Source organism: Chiloscyllium plagiosum, chromosome 11 (genome assembly GCF_004010195.1).
Source record: "Chiloscyllium plagiosum isolate BGI_BamShark_2017 chromosome 11, ASM401019v2, whole genome shotgun sequence".
Classification (NCBI taxonomy): Eukaryota; Metazoa; Chordata; class Chondrichthyes; order Orectolobiformes; family Hemiscylliidae; genus Chiloscyllium; species Chiloscyllium plagiosum.
The window spans coordinates 59,486,060-59,506,562 of record NC_057720.1 but is presented as its reverse complement, the minus strand read 5'-3'; the positions used below and the strand labels follow the sequence as shown (position 1 = coordinate 59,506,562).

The 20,503-nt window shown below is 39.2% G+C and overlaps 1 protein-coding gene across 13 annotated transcripts in view; it reads right to left on the bottom strand.

The window, feature by feature from the left end:
* Positions 1-20,503, bottom strand: part of dock7 (dedicator of cytokinesis 7) — a 170,611-nt gene that overhangs the window by 53,416 nt on the left and 96,692 nt on the right. For 7 of the 13 annotated variants that reach the window (XM_043699463.1, XM_043699464.1, XM_043699465.1 and 4 more), the window contains 6 exons: positions 20,288-20,427; positions 16,894-17,063; positions 10,495-10,649; positions 8,706-8,888; positions 8,125-8,260; positions 6,168-6,264 (listed from right to left, as the gene is read on the bottom strand). In XM_043699463.1, the coding sequence (XP_043555398.1) occupies positions 6,168-6,264; positions 8,125-8,260; positions 8,706-8,888; positions 10,495-10,649; positions 16,894-17,063; positions 20,288-20,427 (881 nt within the window). Of the gene's footprint in view, positions 1-3,996; positions 4,015-6,167; positions 6,265-8,124; positions 8,261-8,705; positions 8,889-10,494; positions 10,650-16,893; positions 17,064-20,287; positions 20,428-20,503 lie in introns of all 13 variants that reach the window. The other 6 variants (XM_043699469.1, XM_043699470.1, XM_043699459.1 and 3 more) reach the window with 1 other exon arrangement.

Sequence of the window (20,503 nt, the reverse complement as noted above, 5' to 3'; positions counted from 1 at the left end):
CACGAGAATTCCTAGAAGCATGGCATTCCAACTGGAACGCTATCAACAAACACATCGAGTTAGACCCCATCTATCACCCCTTGAGAAAAGGAACAGGAAGTGACTTCACCACAGGAAATGACATCACCAACCCAAAGAAACCCAAACATATAAATAGAAAGCACAAATTTTCAGCATTGCCTCGCATGAAGCCTACTGAAGATGTTACCTAGTAAGGTAACGAAACGTCTGGAAATGAAACACCAAGCTCAGCGAGCAAACCTATATCCAAAACCTCAACCTGAGCTACAAATCTTCTCAAAACTCATTATAACAGATTACATTTAAGAGGGATAATATGTACTTGATAGAAACTCCCAAAACCAGATTTAAAGGCACAAAGCTAACAAAATACAATACAATGCTGAGTTTTGCTGGAGAATTCAAAAGACAGCATTTATATGTAGTTCTTAGTGAGCTCAAAGTCTTCTCCTAAAAGAGGCAAAAACTGATGACACTGTTTATTTGTGATTGATGGGAATACTATGAAATGGGAGCAGATAAATATGTGAAAAAGTGGTGAGGGGTGGCAAATGATTATTCTATCTACAACATTTAATGAAAGTATAAACATGCTTTTACAAATAATTTACAGAGCCAATCCAGTTCATCCCAGAGAGGCAGGATGAGTGAAGAGCTATAGAGAGGAATAAAGAGCTAGATGAAAGTAGACCAACGCATCTCAACAGAGGGGAAACAGATAGAGATGCTAGAGAGAGAAAAGGATTAAAAGAATGAAATATTCACTGGCAATATCTGACCAAGTAACAAAGAACGTTTGAGTGTAAAGTACAATTGTCAAGTTAATCATAAAACCTACTCTGAACCAACAAAGTTACACTTCGGGACATCACTGACAACCTTAAAATTACTGGCATAATAAGACTCAGTATGCACCACAAGTAAAATTGTCAGACAAGTATTTTCATTATGAACGGGAAATATCCTATTATCTGCTTAGAGAAAAATGAAATTAATAACAAAAAGAACCTCATTTATATCATAAATAAAGTGTTGTTTACAATAGATCAATTGAACAAATCACACCAAATAAAGCATTACAAATATGAACAGGTTAATGCCAAATTTTGCATTTCTTCATTCGTGCTTCACTTTTTCTGTAAGTGCAGTTTTAGTGTTTTATCTCCAAGCTGCATGCAAATCAGCAAACAGACCAGCACAAGCAGAATTCCCCCAGAACTTTCAATGACCAGGCTCATATGCTGAGGAAGCATTCTGCAAACATATTTCAAGCATTGAAACAAAAGCACACAAACAGCAATCGCACAAGAAGACTGAATAAGTCAAACAACTTAGGTAAAGATAAGCTGATTCTTCCATGGTGTTCACTGGTCATTTTAGTTTGATAACAGTACTATTAGTTTTCTACCTATAACATTAATTTTGTAAAATCATTTGGATTCGACAGCAGAAAATGCATACATATCAGTGGCCATAGCAGCATTAAGGCAAACTAGACTGAAAAATTATAAAATTTTATCTCACTCAAAGCATATGTGATCTCATTTGCATATACTCAAAACTTTGTTATTTTGTGTGTTACTACATTCTAGTCAACATCAATTTGTAATGTGTCAGTGTTCCAACATCTCGCTGAGCAATATTGCCAGCTTCTCTTCCACTCTTTCAATATTAAGCGAATGTGACTAATATTTTGTCTAATACTATATATAATCCTCTTCCTGTATCTTCTTTCTCAGGTAACGGAACTATGGGGTATAAATATCTTGTAATTATTGCAGTGATAAAACTGTTTCCGCTATTTTTATGGTCCAGTATAAGATAAACACAATATCGTAAATTTATTTGGAGGTGGGGAACACTGTTTGGTTAGTGGATTTGTCTCAGCTTTCAAAGACAAAGCGTCACTGGCAACAAAATGAATGGCTATCATATTATTCTGAGAACCGGCAAAGTAACCATTTTGTAAAAGTGTCTGGACATTTGAATTGACCATCTTTGAATATTTTTTCAGTTATCCCAGAGTTGCTAAATCTACCCTGCTATACAATTTGGATGAAATCAGGGGAATGGATCTAAGTTATTTTACAGAAATAACTTCTGTTGGAAGTGGTTCTGCTATTAACAATATAGTTATGTCCCAAAGCCATGGTATGTAAGAGTACTGGAGCCACAACATGCTACACCATGGAAAGAGGGAAAAGGTTGCACCTATAACTTGCTATTAGACAAGTTGCTGCAGCACATGAGAAAATATTTGTGAGCATCAGAGGGACAACCTCTTGGTGCCCATTTCAGGGACAGTATATTAAAGGAAGCAGTTCTATCCTTTTGTGTTGGGATGTAGTTTACAATGAGAATAAAGAATTATTAGGAAGAAGTACTTCCAAAAATGAAATGTCAACCTCAGAAAAAGAAACTTGGATTTGTAGTAAGTGCTTTAAAGGCAATAAAGTACTTCTGATGTATAATTATTGCAGTAGTGTAGGAAATGAACACGATTCAGACCAAATCATTATTTGGCATTCAAACACTCAATAACATGCACCCTGCATTATTTTAATTTTTGTCTTTACTTCTTGACTCATGCTGGGATACAATATGAAAAATGCCAGCGACTCTCAGTATTCTACCCAAGGAAACAGTTTACATGCGTGAATCATGATGATGAGTGTTTGTACTCAATTTGATTGGGCAGCCCATCACAGCTCATATCACTGTCCACAATCAAACTCATCATGTTGTCACTAAAGAGTGATCAGGAACAGGGATCTTAAATATCTGACAGTAAATTGTAGCTTTCCTGCCATTCCCCAGCTAGGATCAGCAAGAGAAGTGAAATTTCCTTGCGAATTGACTTTTGGGTAAGGGTGTGGCAAAATATGCAATGTCATCACTGCGTTTGTATTGAAATTGTAAGACAATTTATAAGGTTATGGTATTGACTTTGTCACTCAGTATTGAGATGAAATGCTCCCCCTAGATAAAAACACTTAGTACCATATCATCTACAGCATCCATAAAAGATACCACTAGAGCTTAAATGCAGAGGAATTTGAAGAAAGAACAGGAACATCATCAAAATATCGACACATGAGTTTTCTTGATAAAGTTGAAAATCAACACTAGCATTGGCAACTAAAAGTGGGGAGTATTATTGTAAAAAGAGACATCCCATCAAAGTTTCACACCTTGTTCTTATTGGGACAGATGCAAGAATACCAAGTTTCAAAGACTGTACAAAGGAATTATTATCCTCCGTGCTTTTGTTTAATTCTCAATGGTAACACTACAATCAACCAGAGTGAACTTACAAACCATCATTACCCTTTGCGCATACAGTATCAAGTGATGTTCCTCTGAGATTTGGTATTCTTGAAATTCCATCCTGATGAGTGCAAGAAGCTATTTGAGAACATGCTTCCTTTTTAGTAATACTGAAGTTCTGTACTGCCAAGCAGTATTCAGAAGATTCAGAAGATAAGCAATTTATAAAATGTACTAGCACTTACAAAACATGTTGTATTTTTGAATCTTGTCACAAAATTCATAGACTACAGCTAAAATTAGCAAAGTTAGTCAAAGTTTCTTGCACATCACTATTCAATAAACCCTGGTTTGGTAGCAAATATGCATGAATGTCAGAATCAAGCTTAGCAACTATCACTTCAGTGTAGCAGCCTACTGAACAAATAAAATAGCCCCATAGATATGGGAGGGATGCAGGCATTCATGGAATATCAATTATATTTATCATGTCTATGCTTTCAGGAGAGCGAAATAGTTTCTTGCCGTTCTCACACTATAATTATTAATACAAGCAAAAACACACACACCCTCCACTAGCAGGTTAATGCACCACATAGAAAGTAATCTCATCCCACATATAACCCAGGGATGAATTTACAAACTTTTATTCTTTTCATCCACATTATGCAGAAGCAGGAATGGAAGCAGCAGCCAGTGTTACCATACCTGACAGATTTCTGGCTTCTTTAACAAAACAGCACATGTGAAGAAATAATTACAGCTGTGGGTTAGGATATAGGCAGTGAGACAGAACAAGAACAAACCTTAACACCCAATAATGTTAAAGTAAGGTTACTACTGGCAACCAGAACTGACTAAGTTGGTGAAAGCTATTATCTGTGTTGTAGTCAGCCATACAGACTGGGAACAATAAGAGGTTCTGTCCTCAGTTTGTGCTAAGCTAACAAATATGAGACAAGTTAATGGCAGTGGCACTAAAGGTGAGCTTAGTACAAGCATAGGAAGATATAAGAAGTACAGTAGTCCATTGGGCTCATTATATGCTTACATCAACTTGCACAGAATATTGTCACAAAATTCATGGACTCAAGATGAAATTAGCAAAGTTAGTCAAGCACTAGTTAGCCCAGCACTACTTAATAAACCCTAGTGGATAGAAAATATGCAAGAATTTCAGGTGAAGAAAGATTCAAGCTCAGCAACAATCATTTCAGTGTTGTAGCAGCCTACTGAACATATAAAGTAGCCCATGGATAAGATGTAGAAGAGATGCAGGCATTCATGGAATATCTATCATATTTATCATTTCTACGCTTTCAGGAGAGGAAAATAGTATAAAGGCTCATTATATCTTTTAAAATATTCCAAACACTTCACATAGAATAAAAAATCAGTGAAATTAGATTAGATTAGATTACTTACAGTGTGGAAACAGGCCCTTCAGCCCAACAAGTCCACACCGGCCCGCCGAAGCGCACCCACCCAGACCTAACACCTAACACTAAAGGCAATTTAGCATGACCAACTCACCTAACCTGGACATTTTTTGGACTGTGGGAGGAAACCGGAGCACCCGGAGGAAACCCACGCAGACACGGGGAGAATGTGCAAACTCCACACAGAGAGTCGCCTGAGGCGGGAATTGAACCCGGGTCTCTGGCGTTGTGAGGCAGCAGCACTGTGCCACCGTGCCACCCACAAAATGTGGGAACTACTTCATATTAATAAAAGCAGATAGTGCAATACAGCAGAAGAACAGGCCCTTTGGTCCACCAATGTGATACTATTCTAAACCAATCCTACTTATATGCACATGGTCCATATTCTTCTATTCCTTGCCTGTTCATGTACCTGTTTGAATGTATTTTAAACAGTGCTCTCACATCTGCTTCTACCACCTCATGAGAGCAAATGAAAGAGTTGCTTTTCAACTAATGTATGATTCCTATATGGCAGATTCTTCTAGACCATCAGCAAGTCCCCATTCTCCTTGTGCAGACCAATGAGTTTGGTAAGTATGGCAGTCCCCAGGCAGGATCTTATTATTTTTAGAGAAAATGGTAAGTTGGAACAGCTTTTGGGTCTCAGGGCAGCACTTACAGGCACCCACTCATGCAACTTTACAGGATGTGGCTTCCTACTTACTCATTCCTACACTAACTATTTGAATAAAGGTGGCTGTTGAGCTCACAAAACTACAGGCCAATCAGAGGACCTGCTTGGAAGGACAGCTTTACGACCATGTTTATGGGGCAGCCTTTGACTACTTGGGCGACGTTGCAGTTTTGGTTCCTCTAATCCCTGCAGTTCGGAACTCTGAAGGAGACTTTTCAGCCAGGATCCCTAGTCAACCACTGGCAAGTCACCATCAGAAACCTGCCCAACCTCAGCCTTAGGGAGAGGAGGGGCCTGTCTGGGCATCACCAATCAGCCTCTAAGCTCCTATTGGAATGATGGCCATTATCCATTTCATCTCATCTCCAACATGATGAGTCAGAGAAGGAAGCAACACCCTAGTGCTCAACCTTCCCTCTGATTCCACCCTTAAATTGCTTCGGTGGAACCAGTAAGATTTGTTCCATCAGGTCCAAGTCCGAACTGTTCCTGACCTGACACTTTTGTATGTTCACTCTCCAACAACAGTTATCTGAATTGTTAGGAAGAACAAAGACTCTGGTATTATTTTTTTCAAAAAAAACCTTTCCTTAGCTGAACTCACTGAGAGTAGTTGCAAAATTTCTAGCACAATATTACCTCCAACATAAAGAGCATTATTACACATGTGCACTGTTAATGATAACTATCTACTTCTATGTGCCAAAACTGGAGCTTCAGTTTTCTCAACAAGTCAATTAATCTTCAAATACTTAACTTACTTGTCGAGTTTTTCACTATTTTGTCGCCAGTGGGTCATATCTTTCCTCCATCTCAGATTTTCTTGGCTTCCAAATGCACTTCCAGAAGGACTTCGCTCTGCATATCAAGCACAAAGATGGAGCATTAAATTGAGGTCCCAGTGACTGATGCTTAAAGGGCAAAACAGCACTTACTATTCAAAGCTCTGCTCCAAAAGATGATGTGAAAAATTATGAACTGCATACAAGGATCAGTTAAATTTTATTACCAATGCAAAATCAGATATACACGTGACAGAAAAAGTTTAACAAATATGCAGAAATATCATTTCAGAGATTAAGCAATTGCCCATGGTAAAATCAGACTTCTCAAAGGCAGAAAGGTGAAAGTCAAAGAAGATTTTCGAAAACTAATACACCGAAATGGGATGGAAAAGAGACAAGGTCAGAAGATAGTGAAAGCAAAGAAAATTTCTGGGATTGGCTGGTTTGGAACCACAGTTGCCATTTATTACTGTCTAAAAGGAACAAAGGTTTCTTGCTTAAAAGAAGATGGAGTAAAATGTGGTACAGAAGGTGTTGCAATACAGATTAAACTAATCTGTGTTGGAGAAGCTGACTTGCATTTATGCAGCAATGGGTAAGAGAGAGGATGAATTGTATTAAACAAGTATATTTGCTAAAACATGAAATATGATGAACACTTCAGTGCATGTTCAACTGGAATTCATGAGAATTTAGTTGTGCTTGGAGAACAGAGATATGCTGGAGGCTGGAAGAACACAATAAGCCAGGCAGTATCAGGAGGTGGAGAAGTCGATGTTTCAGGTGTAACCCTTCTTCAGGACTGGAGGTGGGTGTAGAGGTAGCTGCAGATAAAAGGGGTGGCAGGGGCAGGGTGGTGGTGGGGATAGGTGAAGACAGGTAGAGGGTACAACTTGGTTGGTAAATGGGAAGAATGAATCCAGTCGATGGAGGGAGGAGTGGGAGGGAGAGAGGCTGGAGAGGGAGTCGGGGGATGGGAAGGGAGGTTATTTGAAATTGAAGAGCTCAATGTTGAATCCTCCAGGCTGTAGGCTGCTCAGGCAGAAGATGAGATATTGTTTCTCCAACTTGTGGTGTGGTTCACTGTGGCAATGGAGGAGGCCGATGATGGTCATATCGGAAAGGGAGTAGGAAGGGGACTTGAAATGGGAGGTGACTGGGAGGTCCGGTCGGTCCCTGCAGGCCCTGCTGCAATGCTCAGTCCCTAAAGTTATGTTCGGTCTCCCCAATGTAAAGAAGACCACACATTGCTCCTGATGTGGTCTTCTCTACATCGGGAAGTCCAAATGTAAATTTAAGGAATGGTTCACTGAGTATCGCAGCCAGACCTGCAGGAGATGACCAGGCCTCCCAGTCAGCGCCCATTTCAAGTCCCCTTCCTACTCCCTTTCTGATATGACCATCCTCGGCCTCCTCCATTGCCACAGTGAACCACAATGCAAATTGGAGGAACAACACCTCATCTTCCACCTGGACAGCCTACACCACAGAGAACTCAACACTGAGTTTTCCAATTTCAAATAACCTCCCTTCCCATCCCCCAACTCCCTTCCCAGCCCCTCCCCCTTCCTTCCACTCCTCCCTGCCACCAATCGGAGTCATTCTTCCCACTGACCAATCAGGTCGTACCCTCTACTTGTCTTCACCTACCCCCACTTCACCACCCTGCCCCTGCCACCTCCTTTACCTGCAGCATCCCCTCCACCCACTCCCAGTCACGAAGAAGGGTTACACCTAAACATCGACTTCTCCACCTACTGATGCTACATGGCTTGCCGTGTTCTTCCAGCCTCCTGTCTGTCTAGTTTGGATTTCAGCATCTGCAGTTTTTTGTCGCAAACAGAGATATGGTTGTGAAACAAGGGACTGACAAATATACAGTGACAAAAAAAAGGTAAATAGAGAATAATGATAGTGAACCAGATTAATATACCTAGTTGCCCTCTACTACGACGAACCATCTCCTGCCGTGCGCCAATGCTCCCAAGTATTGCTTCTTCAAGTTTCGCTTTCATGTCCTTCGATTTTTTGAATGTCAGACTATTCATTCGTTCAAAAGCTTTCTTCCCCTGTATTGATTTGACCATAAGGTTAGTCAATGTTAAGAAATTGTCCCCTAAACGCTTATGTTTTTGCAAGTGCTCATTTTTCTTGGGATAAATTCAAGAAGCGGCTACATTTTTGGGGTGTCTTCTGGTGAACTTGGACAAAAAGTGTTAGTAAGGCATTTGACCACAGAGGGCATCAGAAAAAAAGTTCAATTCTAACTTCATCTGACAACCATATGTATGTGAACATTGCAGCAAAAAGCAAAGGGTAACAGCCAAAAGCATGAATGTAGATGGTTTTAAACCTTTCACCCGAGTGAAATAACTCATACCAATTGTGGTACCTCCGCTGTTGCCCCTACTATTCATGGTTGACAAAGTGTGCAATGTACAAGCTTCTCAACATATTTTAAAAGAGACCATAAAAGAAACACAAAAGTTAACAGTGCTTCTGCTGCAACCGTACCTTGTATTCAAAGCATGACACACACAGATACATCAAGTCCAACAGGCGGTTTAGTTGGAGAATGGAGAGATCTGCAAACCACTTTTGTAAAATCATGTTGTCTGCATTTTTTAAAACCCAGAGAAGGCAAATCAACAAGCTGCGGCTTGATTCTGCTGAGAAAGCTGTATACTGGCGCCCTGTCTAAAACAAATCAAGGAAAAAGTCTGTTATTCATATTCCAACTTTATGGTTTCTAAGTATTATTGAAATTCTATCATTGACTAACACTCATTTGCTTTCTGCCATTTCCAGTATCCCACCTTTATATTTCCTATTTCATAAATGCTGTTCTTAGATAATCTAATTGGGAAGTCTAAGCTTGGGTTAAGGTAGCATTTCTGCCTGAGCCAGATCTTTGGGTTTAGTGCCACCCCAGAAAGTGAGGTAAATAATCTAAGATTACAGGTCCATGCAGTACTGCGGGAGTACTGCATTGCTGCAGGCTCAATCTTTCAAATTAGAAACTGTAATAAGGTTATCTGCTCTCTTAAATGGACATAAAAGATTCTGTTTGAAGGGAGACAATTCACCCAACATGCCAGCTAAAATCTATCCCTCAAATGATATCACAAACAGATTATCTTATCATTTATCTTACAATGGAAAAGGATATGGAAGATATAGATTGTAGGGAAATAGATGGTGACATCTTGCAAAATGTCCAGATTACAGAGAAGGAAGTGCTGGATGTCTTGAAATGGTTAAAGGTGGATAAATCCCCAGGACCTGATCAGGTGTACAGGACATTGGTTAGGCCACTGTTGGAATATTACTTGCAATTCTGGTCTCCTTCCTATCGGAAAGATGTTGTGAAACTTGAAAAGGTTCAGAAAAGGTTTACAAGGATGTTGCCAGGGTTGGAGGATTTGAGCTCGGAAGAGGCTGAACTGGCTGGGGCTGTTTTCCCTGGATAAGAGGCATTTGGATGGGTATATGAATAGGAAGGGTTTGGAGGGATATGGGCCGGGTGCTGGCAGGTGGGACTAGATTGTGTTGGGATATCTGGTCGGCATGGACAGGTTGGACCGAAGGGTCTGTTTCCATGCTGTACATCTCTATGACTCTATGAGCTGTTTGTGATACATAGCTCTGAGCAAATTAGCTGCCATTATCCCATACATTACAACAGTGACAAAGTACCTAATCAGCTATGAAGTGCCTTAGCATAAAGTTACAACGAAACAGACTAGTCACCCCAGCCAATCCATTCTACATGAGCCTTCTCTCACCATACTTTGAGTAATCGTATCAGCATAACCTCCTATCAAACAGGCTTCAGGAGTTGAGACTGATGAAAATTAAGAGAGAAAATATGAAGTATTTCATTTCAGTAGAAAGATCGAGAGACAATATAAACTAAACAGTGACATTTTAAAGAAGGTCAGGAACAAAAAGACCAGTGGTCCCAATAAGGGGACACTCTTTGAAGTTAGCAACATAAATTGAGTAGCCCTTTAACAGAAGATAATTAAGTGCAAGTAACTTTTTTTTAATATCTTGTTCTGAAAGTTCTTGTTATTTTCAAATTACTGTCCATTAAAGGCACGACAGTCAGCTCCTTATCTAATTCTTTCACAAAGTATCAAACAGTGGAACTCTTTATCCTCTTAGTCCTTGTTTCTAGATAAAACCTTAAAACTGTTAGAGCTCAATCTTGTCTACTCTTTTTTAAATGGGTGATGATGCATTTGAGCCTACGGCTCTCACTTAAACTCCCTAGTAATAAAAAGAGAAAGGTTTGTGTTACCCCAGAAGTCAGCAAGAAACTACTCGGTCGGGAAAGCTGTGGAACTGAGGCTCCTGCGATTGCCATGGCGACGGTTTGATTGATCATGTTGCTGCTTTCATTCTCATAATCATCTGCAGTTACAACATTGGGACGTCCTCGCTGATTGAGGGATTCTTGCAAGAGAGGAAGGCAGAAGAAAGGGGAAAAGATAATATCTAATATCATACCCGAAATGTTTACCTCTGAAAAAACATTCTGGAGCAACTAACTCCCCAGTAATACTGATTCAAAAATTAAAGTGTGAATGTTGCCTAGACAGATTTGTCATTTTTTTAGGAGACTGGATGTAAATTTCTCTCTTGTGACTTATTTCTGATTTACAGTCTCTTGGAAACAACTTCCAACAAAAACTGGCTTTCTGTTAAAAGAAAACAAACCTGTTCAGATATGCTATAACACACCTCCATGTCGGATTGTGCTTGAACCCAGGCCTTCTGGAAAGGTTAATCTCTCAGAAGCTAACTACCAATAAGAAGCACCTGAGATGTTGGCACTCATCCAATTCTTACCTCTTGATGATTGCCAACAATCCTTCCATAAATGGGGACCATGCCTTCAAACACCAAAGTCCCAAACTCTGATATTCCAACCTCACCCTTCCCCCAACCACATCTCTTTCCCTTTCTTTTCTCCTTTAAGAGACTCTTCAAATAAAACGTAGATTTGACTTAGCTTTTGGTCATCTGTCCTACGTGCAACTGTATGTCAAATTTTGTTTGATAATACTCTTATTAGCATCGTGGGGAATTTTGCAACAGGAAAGGTGCTTTATAAATACAAAATGTTGTTGGTGAAAGAAGTCCAGAGGAGGGGGGATTTCCTGTACCAACAGTGGAGTTGAAAAAGGAGCCAAGTCACACTCCTCGTCCTTTCTTTGCAGCTGCAACAGGCCTCATCTTCTCCTGCTACTCCTCCCCAAAACCAAGGGCAACCCCTCACAAAATCCCCAAAACAAAGCACTCCTTTCTACTGGTGGCTCATTTCAGGGCTCCAGTAAGGTAGAATAGCATAGCACTCATTCTCCATAGTTGAAGGCCTCAGAATATTTCCAGGAAAAGTGTTGATACAGTGTTGTTGAAGTCATTTTCAGATGCAATGTCTTATTCAAATGCACTTTATCTCCATGGCAACAGTAAAAACTGAGCATGAATTTAAGTAGCATTCAAATCCTCCGAACAATTTTTTACTCCCATTTGGAAAGGCTGTTGATTGAAGTGTTATCCATCTTAATAGTATGCAATCTCTTCATGGTAATTTTAAAAATATCAACCTGTTAGAATGTTTATGTCACAACTTTATGGTTATCTGAGGTGGGACTTGATCCTTGGGTCAGCTGTTTCTAGAACATACTTCAACACCTTACTGAAGACAATGTGCCAAAAGTGGGCTCAACTGACATTGATCATGAGCCAATGTTGGATATCACAGAATTCCTTTAGCACCTAAATGTACCAGGAAAATCCATCCCATAAAATGTAAAAAGTGTATTTGACATTAAAAAAATGGAGGACAAAGAGATAAATAGAAAGGGACATAAGAAGAGTTCCAGTCGCAACTACAGAACAAGTTGTATTTTTGTTTATGGAATCATCAAAGGGCATACATGTTATGCAACACATTGTTCATTTCAGAGGGCAGTTAAGAATCAAGTAGATTGTAGTGGTCTGGAGTTACATGTCAGCCAGACTGGCTAAGGACAGCAGATTTATTTTCCTAAAGGAAAGTAGTAAAACAGCTGGGTTTTTATGATACCAAAACAGAAAATGATGGAAAATCTCAGCAGGTCTGGCAGCATCTGTAAAGAGAGAAAAGAGCTGACTTTTTGAGTCTAAAAGCTTTGATAAGCTTTGATAGACTCGAAACGTCAGTTCTTTTCTCTCCTTACAGATGCTGCCAGACACGCTGAGATTTTCCAGCATTTTCTCTTTTAGTTTCAGATTCCAGCATCCGCAGTAATTTGCTTTTATCCTGGGTTTTTATGATAATCATTGATTGTTGCATGGCACCAAAACTGAAACTAGGGAAGAGGTGGGATAGTATGAAGTTATAAAGGAATATATCTTCCAACTCAAAATGAATATCAAATTCCTTCAAAAGTAACTGATGATTGAACCATGTATTCATTAAAACATGGTTATGTTCATTGTACTAGCAAGAATAGTGTTTTTGTTTTGTGCTAAAACTTTTAAATGGATTAAACAGCAGGAGACATTGTGATGGGGATTCTTTTAGAATCGATGAGCTTGGATTCATATATATCTTCTGGTCTTAGCTCTTTTCCAGTTTCGCTTCACTTCTTCAAGGAGGCACAGGTGAATGATGCACTAACATGCAAAGTTTCTTAGTCACTGATTGAAGGCTACACCTGGTGTACATAGATTACAGCACCTGGTGAGGAGAAATAAATCAGCATTCTTCAGGCTTCAGAGTTTTTAATGAAAAGAAAAATGTACCAGCTGCAGCCGTCTCAAAGCTCCTGCCAGTATTTTGCAAACTCATAAGCTGTTCAGCTGCCCAGAATCCAATCAAATAATTGTTGTTATATCCAACAGCCTCTCTTATTCACAACAGGTCACAACTCCACACACCAATCAGCTACCTGTTGCTGGCTGAATTTCACTTTGTACAGGATTACAGAGAAAAAGCAAGAGAATGGAACCCAATGCTTATTCAGACAGACAGTGCAGGTACAATGGGTCAAATGGCTTCCTTCTGCAATGCAACAATTCGGTGATTCAAGAGAGAGGTGGCAGTGACTACACATGACAAAGTATAGCATTAACGAGACTTGCTAAACCAAAGGCATTGCGAATTAGGGGAAAACTCTCACTGGTCAGAGTCATACAAGCACAAAGGAAGATGGTTATAACTGCTGGAAATGAATCATTTCAGTCCCAGAAGGTCAGTGCAGAAGATCCTCAGGTGAGGTATTTTCGAATTTGTTCAGAGATGTTATTCCAAATTTCTGGAGCAAGTGGGACTTGAACCTGGGTCTCTTGATGTAGAGGTAGAGACACTACCACTGCACACGAGAGTCCCGTGTTCCTCAGGCTAGTGTCCTCGGTCCAATCATCTTCAGCTGCTTCATCAATGACCTTCCCTCCATCATAAAGTCAGAAATGGGGATATTCACTGACTGTACAATGTTCAGTACGATTTCTACTTGCTCAGATCATGAAGCAGTCCATTCTTATTGCAGCAACAGCTGGACAAAATTCAAGCTTTGGCGACTAAGTGACAAGTTACGTTCATATCACTTAAATGCCAAACAAAAAGCAATTACTCCTTGACATTCAATGCATTACCATGAATCCCTCACTGTTAGAATCCAGGTTACCATTGAAAACAAATTGAACTGGACCAGCCATATATCTACTGTGGTTGCAAGAGCAGGCTGACTCTGCGAATTCTAAGGCACATAATTTACTTCCAGACTTCCCAAAGCCTGTCCACCCTCTGGAAGGCAGAATGAGACGGATTATTCTCCACTTGCCTGGATGATGCATCTTCAACAACGTTCAAGAAACTCAACATCATCCAGAATACATCAGTTCATGCTCTCGGCACCCAATCTACCTTGAGCATTCAATTTAAACAACCACTTGCTCCACCACAAATGCACAGTGGCAGCAGTGCATAATATATCCAAGATGCACTGTGACAAATCAACATGAGTTCTCTGACAACACTTTCAAATCTGTAATCACCTCAAGGGATAAGGGGAGTATAGAGCATGGAACACCACCATCTGCAAGTGGAGGGGAGGTGGCATAGTGGCAATGTCATTAGATGAGTAACCCTGAACCCCAAATTATTATTCAAGAGATGTGGGTTCAAATGTAAGCAAATATTCAGTAAAATCTGGAACATGCAACAGTTAGCTTAATGGTGACTATCTAAGTGTTTTCATTTGTCATAAAAACAAATCTGATTTACAAAAGTCTTCAGGGAAGGCTAAAAAAATCTGCCATCCTTACCTCATCTGATCTAATTGTGACTCCGGACCCACAGCACTGTGGTTGACAATTTGACTAACCTCGCAGACCACACAGTTCAAGTGCATTTAGGGAAAGGCAATAAATGCCAGAACAGCCAGATTGTCCACACTCATGAATGAATAAAGCAAAAATGCCCCTCCAAACCACACACTTTCTTTTACTATCACTATTTCAAAATCCTAGAAATCCCTTCCAAACAGTAATACAGAGGTACCCTAACAAGATGGCCTATGATTCAAGAGGGCAGCTCACCACCATCTTCAAGGGCAATTTAAGAATGGAGAACAAATGTTGACTTCACCAGAGAAGCTCACATTAAACATTTTTTAAAATCCACAGATTCTACAGGATTTAAATTTCATCAAGTGCCCCTCGAGTGTGGATATTATTAGACAGTTCAACTCTAAAGGAGGCACTATGGCCTCTTTTGTTTTAATCAATTCAAGTACACATCCAATAGGAACATGGGATAATAATCTGAAATATGAATACAACAGCAATTCATTCCACTTTAACTCCAGTCATCACTGAAATAATGATCAAGTGCAGTTAAAGATTGACAGTTTCAAAACACTTCTTTTGCTTCTCAATACAAGAACACAATGCAATGAATTCCCATTCTGGATCAACTCCCCCTCTGACAGCACTGTGGGTGTACCTTCAACACATGGACCACACCCAGTCAAGAAGGCAGCTCAACAGCACCTTCTTAAAGTCAATTTGAGATGCACAATCTAGCCAGTAATGCCCACACCGATGAAGAAATAAAGAGTTTGTATAAATATCATACACAGCATTTTTAGGTCTTCCCTTCTCGAACTTTGCAGTTTACTGATGTCTCATAAAGACAGTCCTTTTTAAAGCATTCTTCTGAACTTGAACTTAACTATCAGTTTCCTTGATATGGAGGTGCCACTGTTGGACAAGTCCAAAGTCACACAACACCAGGTATAGTTAAGTCACCTGATAAAGGGGTTACATTCCAAGAGCTTCTTTACTTCAAATAAACCTGCTGGACTAAAACCTGGTTTCATTTTCATTCAAAGGGAAACCCATTGGGGTTGATGTGAGATGTTTTGCTCTTACTCGTATTTCGGGTGCACTTTTGATGCCAAGCATTAGTTTTTAAGTTACTTGCAATATCAAGGAAACTTCCGGCCATCTGAGTTCACTGGTTTTGTAAAATATCAGCTGCTGCACTGAGTAACTTACCCTCAGCATTGTGCTGGAAATGTAAGAAATGCCAACAATTCAGTTTTTCTTGTTTGCTCACCCTCAATATCTCTCTTTTTAATGGTCTCCCATTTTAGGTCTGTTATTTACCTTTTATCTTGAAAAAAAACGTTTTGTTTGCTGCAAGCTGATTTTTAAGATCATTTTTCATGCACTCAAAACCCTGAAGCTTATTCATGAGCAAGGAACAACCAAATCTAGTAGGGGCACTAATCTAATGAGTAAACCTGGCAACACACCAGATTAAAATGAGCTGCAGAACTCATTCATGACTTAACATCTCCTAATCCTTTCCTAAGTCCTTTTGACATTATGCACCAGATCTGTGCAAAGTTCTGCAGATTGTTCCCAAATATAGCATCCTTATCAACACTAAGCTGCATTTCTGAATCAATATTGTCTCCACTACAAAGATCTCAACCAGTGTAACATCATGTAACTCAGCCCTGCTTTTGTCACATATGCTTTTGTCACCTTCAGACTCAATGGATCTCCATTTCCCTGGTTAGCCTCCCATTGTCCTGAAACTTCAATTCATCTAAATCTCTATGAGCTGTTTCAAATGCTACCTAATCTTCTGTATTACCCTTGTAATACTGGCTTATATTAGCTACAGTTGCCTTACATTTCAAACTCTAAATTTTCATCTCCGTGTTCAACTCACTTCACTACTTTCCCTATTTTTTCAACCTCTTCCAGACTTACAACCAGCCCCAATTGCCAAAGCATCTGTTCCTCTTCTTCTTCCATCTCGCTCAACCCTCCTCCCATTGGTTGCCCCTTCAGCCATGCTCTTGAATTCCTTCCCTATGCCCATCCATCACTCTGCTTCAATTTTGTGCTTCAGAACCCTTCTAAACTTCACTTCTAAATCTAAATTTTTGGTCACCCCTCTTGTTAGTTCCTTCAGCAGTCCACTAATTTTCCCTCAATATTAATAAAAAACAATTCGGAATGTGTTTTTATTTTATTGCAGCATTTAAGTGCAACTTGTTGCAAGACAAACTTTGTTAACCTTGTGAGTGGCCATGTAATGGAATTCTAACAATCCACTCTATATTATTACATGCCTTTACAACAAACAACTTTTCTAATTTCAAAGAGACTCAGCAAAAGGTTAAATTACCTGTGAAATCATATAGCTGTGGCACAGACTCCATTATGATACCAATTATCGGTAAGTATAATGTGGCTACCCGAGCTTTCACATCTACATCAGCATATCGAGGATCGGAATCATGACTCGACAGCAAATTATGAACAACGTTGATAACCTTCTTGTGCAGTCCAAACAAGCTGTAAAATTTCAAATTATTCTGAAAGATCATCGAAACCACCAGCACAACATTAACATTTACTAGCTCAAATACTATTCCTATTTGTATCAAAAAGTTTGCCACCACAAGAATTAGATTAGAATCAGAGATTCATAGCCAAGATCAAAGTTAAGAGTGATAGGTTTACCTAGGGCACATTTCCAAACAAGTCCTTTTAAAAACATTCAAATATATAATTATCATCAATATCTTTTATTTTGTTTTTCTATTTAGCTAATTTTTCTATCCGCAAATGAGCACTTCTTCTACTTCACCCCTTCACTATTCTTACAGCTTCTTTCTTTGAGTTTCAACCACACTTTTAGCCTGTATGTAATAAGCACAAAGACAGAGTGCAGCTCTGAAGTTAGTTTTAAGAAATGAAGCTGGACAGGTGAAACGTGTAGCAGTAGAAAAAGTGTTGTTGGTAATTTTAACATAGTTACAGAAAAGGACAAAGACAAAGCAATAGTTGGAGTTCTAAATTGGGGTAAAGTAATTTTATTAAGTTGAGGAAAAATTTGTCAAAAAAGTAGACTGGGAGCAGATGTTTGAGCATAAATCAGTTTCAGAGCACTGATAAGTATTCAAGGAGGAGATTGAACAGGTTCAGAGTAAGCATGTTCCCACAAAGAAAAAGAATAAGATGCCCAAATGTACAGCTGCCAGATGTCAACCGTTTACAGCATAAGATAAGGCAGAAAAGAAAAGCTTATATCTGACACCAAGAATTACAGAAAGCTGAGGAGAATAAAAATGGAGGGGGAAATTAAAAAGGTAATTAGGAAGGCAAGGAGCAGGCTTGAAAAGATATTGGGAAATACCATCAAGGATGGTTTATGAATACATTAAGAGTAGGAGGATAACTAAGGAAAGACATGGTCCCTTAAAACACTGTAGATGCAGATGAGATTGGTATGGCTCTTGAAATATATTTTGTGTTCATCTTTTTGAAAAAGGGAAATAATGCAGATATTGTACTTAAGGAGGTGATGCATGATAATTATAAGGAGAGAAGTATAAATGGGATTAACATGCAATGAAGTGAATAGAAAGCCAGGGATGATGAAATGTATCTCAGACTGTTAAAAGAACCAAGAGAGATAATAGAAGAAATCACGATTTCCAATCCTCATTAAATACAGGAGGATGCAGCCCAGACTGCTAATGTTCTGGCTCTCTTTAAAAAGGGAGTGAGGGATAGGCCAAATAATTGTAGGCAAAAGTGAGGACTGCAGATGCTGGAAACCAGAGTTTAGATCAGAGTGGTGCTGGAAAAGCACAGCAGGTCAGGCAGCATCCGAGTAGCAGGAAAATCAACGTTTCAGGCAAAAGCCCTTCATATTTAATTGTAAGCCAATCAGTACAAGTTCAGTAGTGGGCAATTTTTTAAAATCAATTCTGAGAGATGGGAAAAACTGTCACTTAGAAAGGCACAGATTATTCAAGGACACTCAGCACGAAGTCGTAAAGGGAAGATTTTGTCTTACAAACATCATGGAATTTTTTAAGGAATTAACAAGAAGGATGGATGAGGATAATGCAGTTTGTGTGGTCTACATGGATCATAGCAAGCCTCTTGACAAGGTCCCACATGGCAGACTGGTTAAAAATAATTAATATCCATGGGAACCAGGGGTATATACCAAGCTGGACACAAAATTGGTTCAGTTCAGGAAACAAAGGGCAATCACTGATTGATAGCTTTGCAATTGCAAGCCCATTTCCAGTGAGGTTCTGCAGAGATCAGCACTAGGACTCCTGCTTTTTGCAATATATGTTAACAATTTGGATGAAAATGTAGGGGGCACGATCAAGAAATTTTTCAGACAATACAAAACATTGACCATGTGTTTAAAAATGAGAAGAATAGCTGAAAACTGTGAGAGAATATCAATGGGGAATGGTCAGTTAGGCAATAAAGTGACAAATGGAATTCAAACTAGAAACGTATAAGACAATGCACTTGAGAAGGTCAAATAAAGAAAAAGAATAAACAATTCTTGGAAGAATTCTGCAAAGAAATGGAGGATGCCGGAGTGAATATCCAGAGATTCTTGAAGGGAGAAGGATACACCAATTAGGTGGTTAAGAAGGCATATGGAATCCTTTTGCTTATTAGCTGAGATACAGAATGTCACAGCACTGTTATGCTGGGACTGTATAACTTAATACTCAGGCCACAACATGAGTACTATGTGCAGTAATGAACACTTCATCATAAAATGGATGTAACTGCATCAAAGAGGGTGCAGAGGGCATTTTCAGGAATGTTGCCAGGACTGGAAAAATGCAGCAAAGAGGAAAGAATAGACAGGCTGGGTTTGTTCTTCTTGGATACTTGACTGAGATGTTCAAAATTCCGAAGGGCCTGGATAGATTGGATGAGAAGGGCCTTTTTACTTTAGCAAGATGATGAGTGCCTAGGGGCAGACGTTTAAAGTGATTGGTGGAAAGAGTTCAGGGGAGATGAAGAAAAGATAGTTCATCATGCAGGTGGTAAGGGTCTGTAACTCACTACCTAAAAGAGTAGTAGAAGCAGCAACCCTCACCTCATTTAAAAGGTGTCTGGATATGCATCTCAAGTGCCATAACACATTCTTTTGTATTAAAGGCTATTGGGCAGTTTTCTTCCTAAATACTTACTGTACTTGTATTTTAACATATGTGATTTGTGTATGCCCAGGCATCTGGATTCCTCTGAACACCAACATTTTCCAGTTGATCACAATGTAGAAAATATTTTCAATTTTTCCAAGATTGATTATTTCATGTTATTTTATATTTTATCGCATTTGCCACTTTCTTGTCTACGCACTTAATCTATCCAAATCCTTTCTGTAGTTTCTTTATGTCTTTCTTACAGTCTCTTTTCCCACTTAACTGTGTACCAAATTTAGATATATTAATCTCAATCCTTTCATTTAAGTCACTGATATATGATTCTAAATAGCTGCAGGCCAAACACTGATGTTTATAGTACTGCACTACTCACTACCTGCCAAATGCAGAAAAAACTGTTATTCCTATTATGTGTTTTCTATCTGTTAGCCAATCCTTAATCCATACTGTTACGATGTTCTTTCATCAGGACTAATGCGAAACAAACTTTAATTCCCTCCCAACAGCGCAAAGAGGGTTTTTTTTGACATAAGTAATAAAGATCCGAAGACAAACATACTACAAACACAACTTACAACTTACCCCTCTGCCTCTGGGTCTAGAATAAGTGCTAACTCAGTAAGTACAAGTCCCGCTAGGTAGTGTTGCTGACGGAATGGAACTGACAATTCAAACATATTAGCAATCTTCTGGTCTTGAACAATTGTAGAAAACCCAGAACTCTGGAAAATTCAAACAAATTGGAATTAATAACAACATCAGAACAGACAATTGAATTTAACTAAATCAAACTTATTC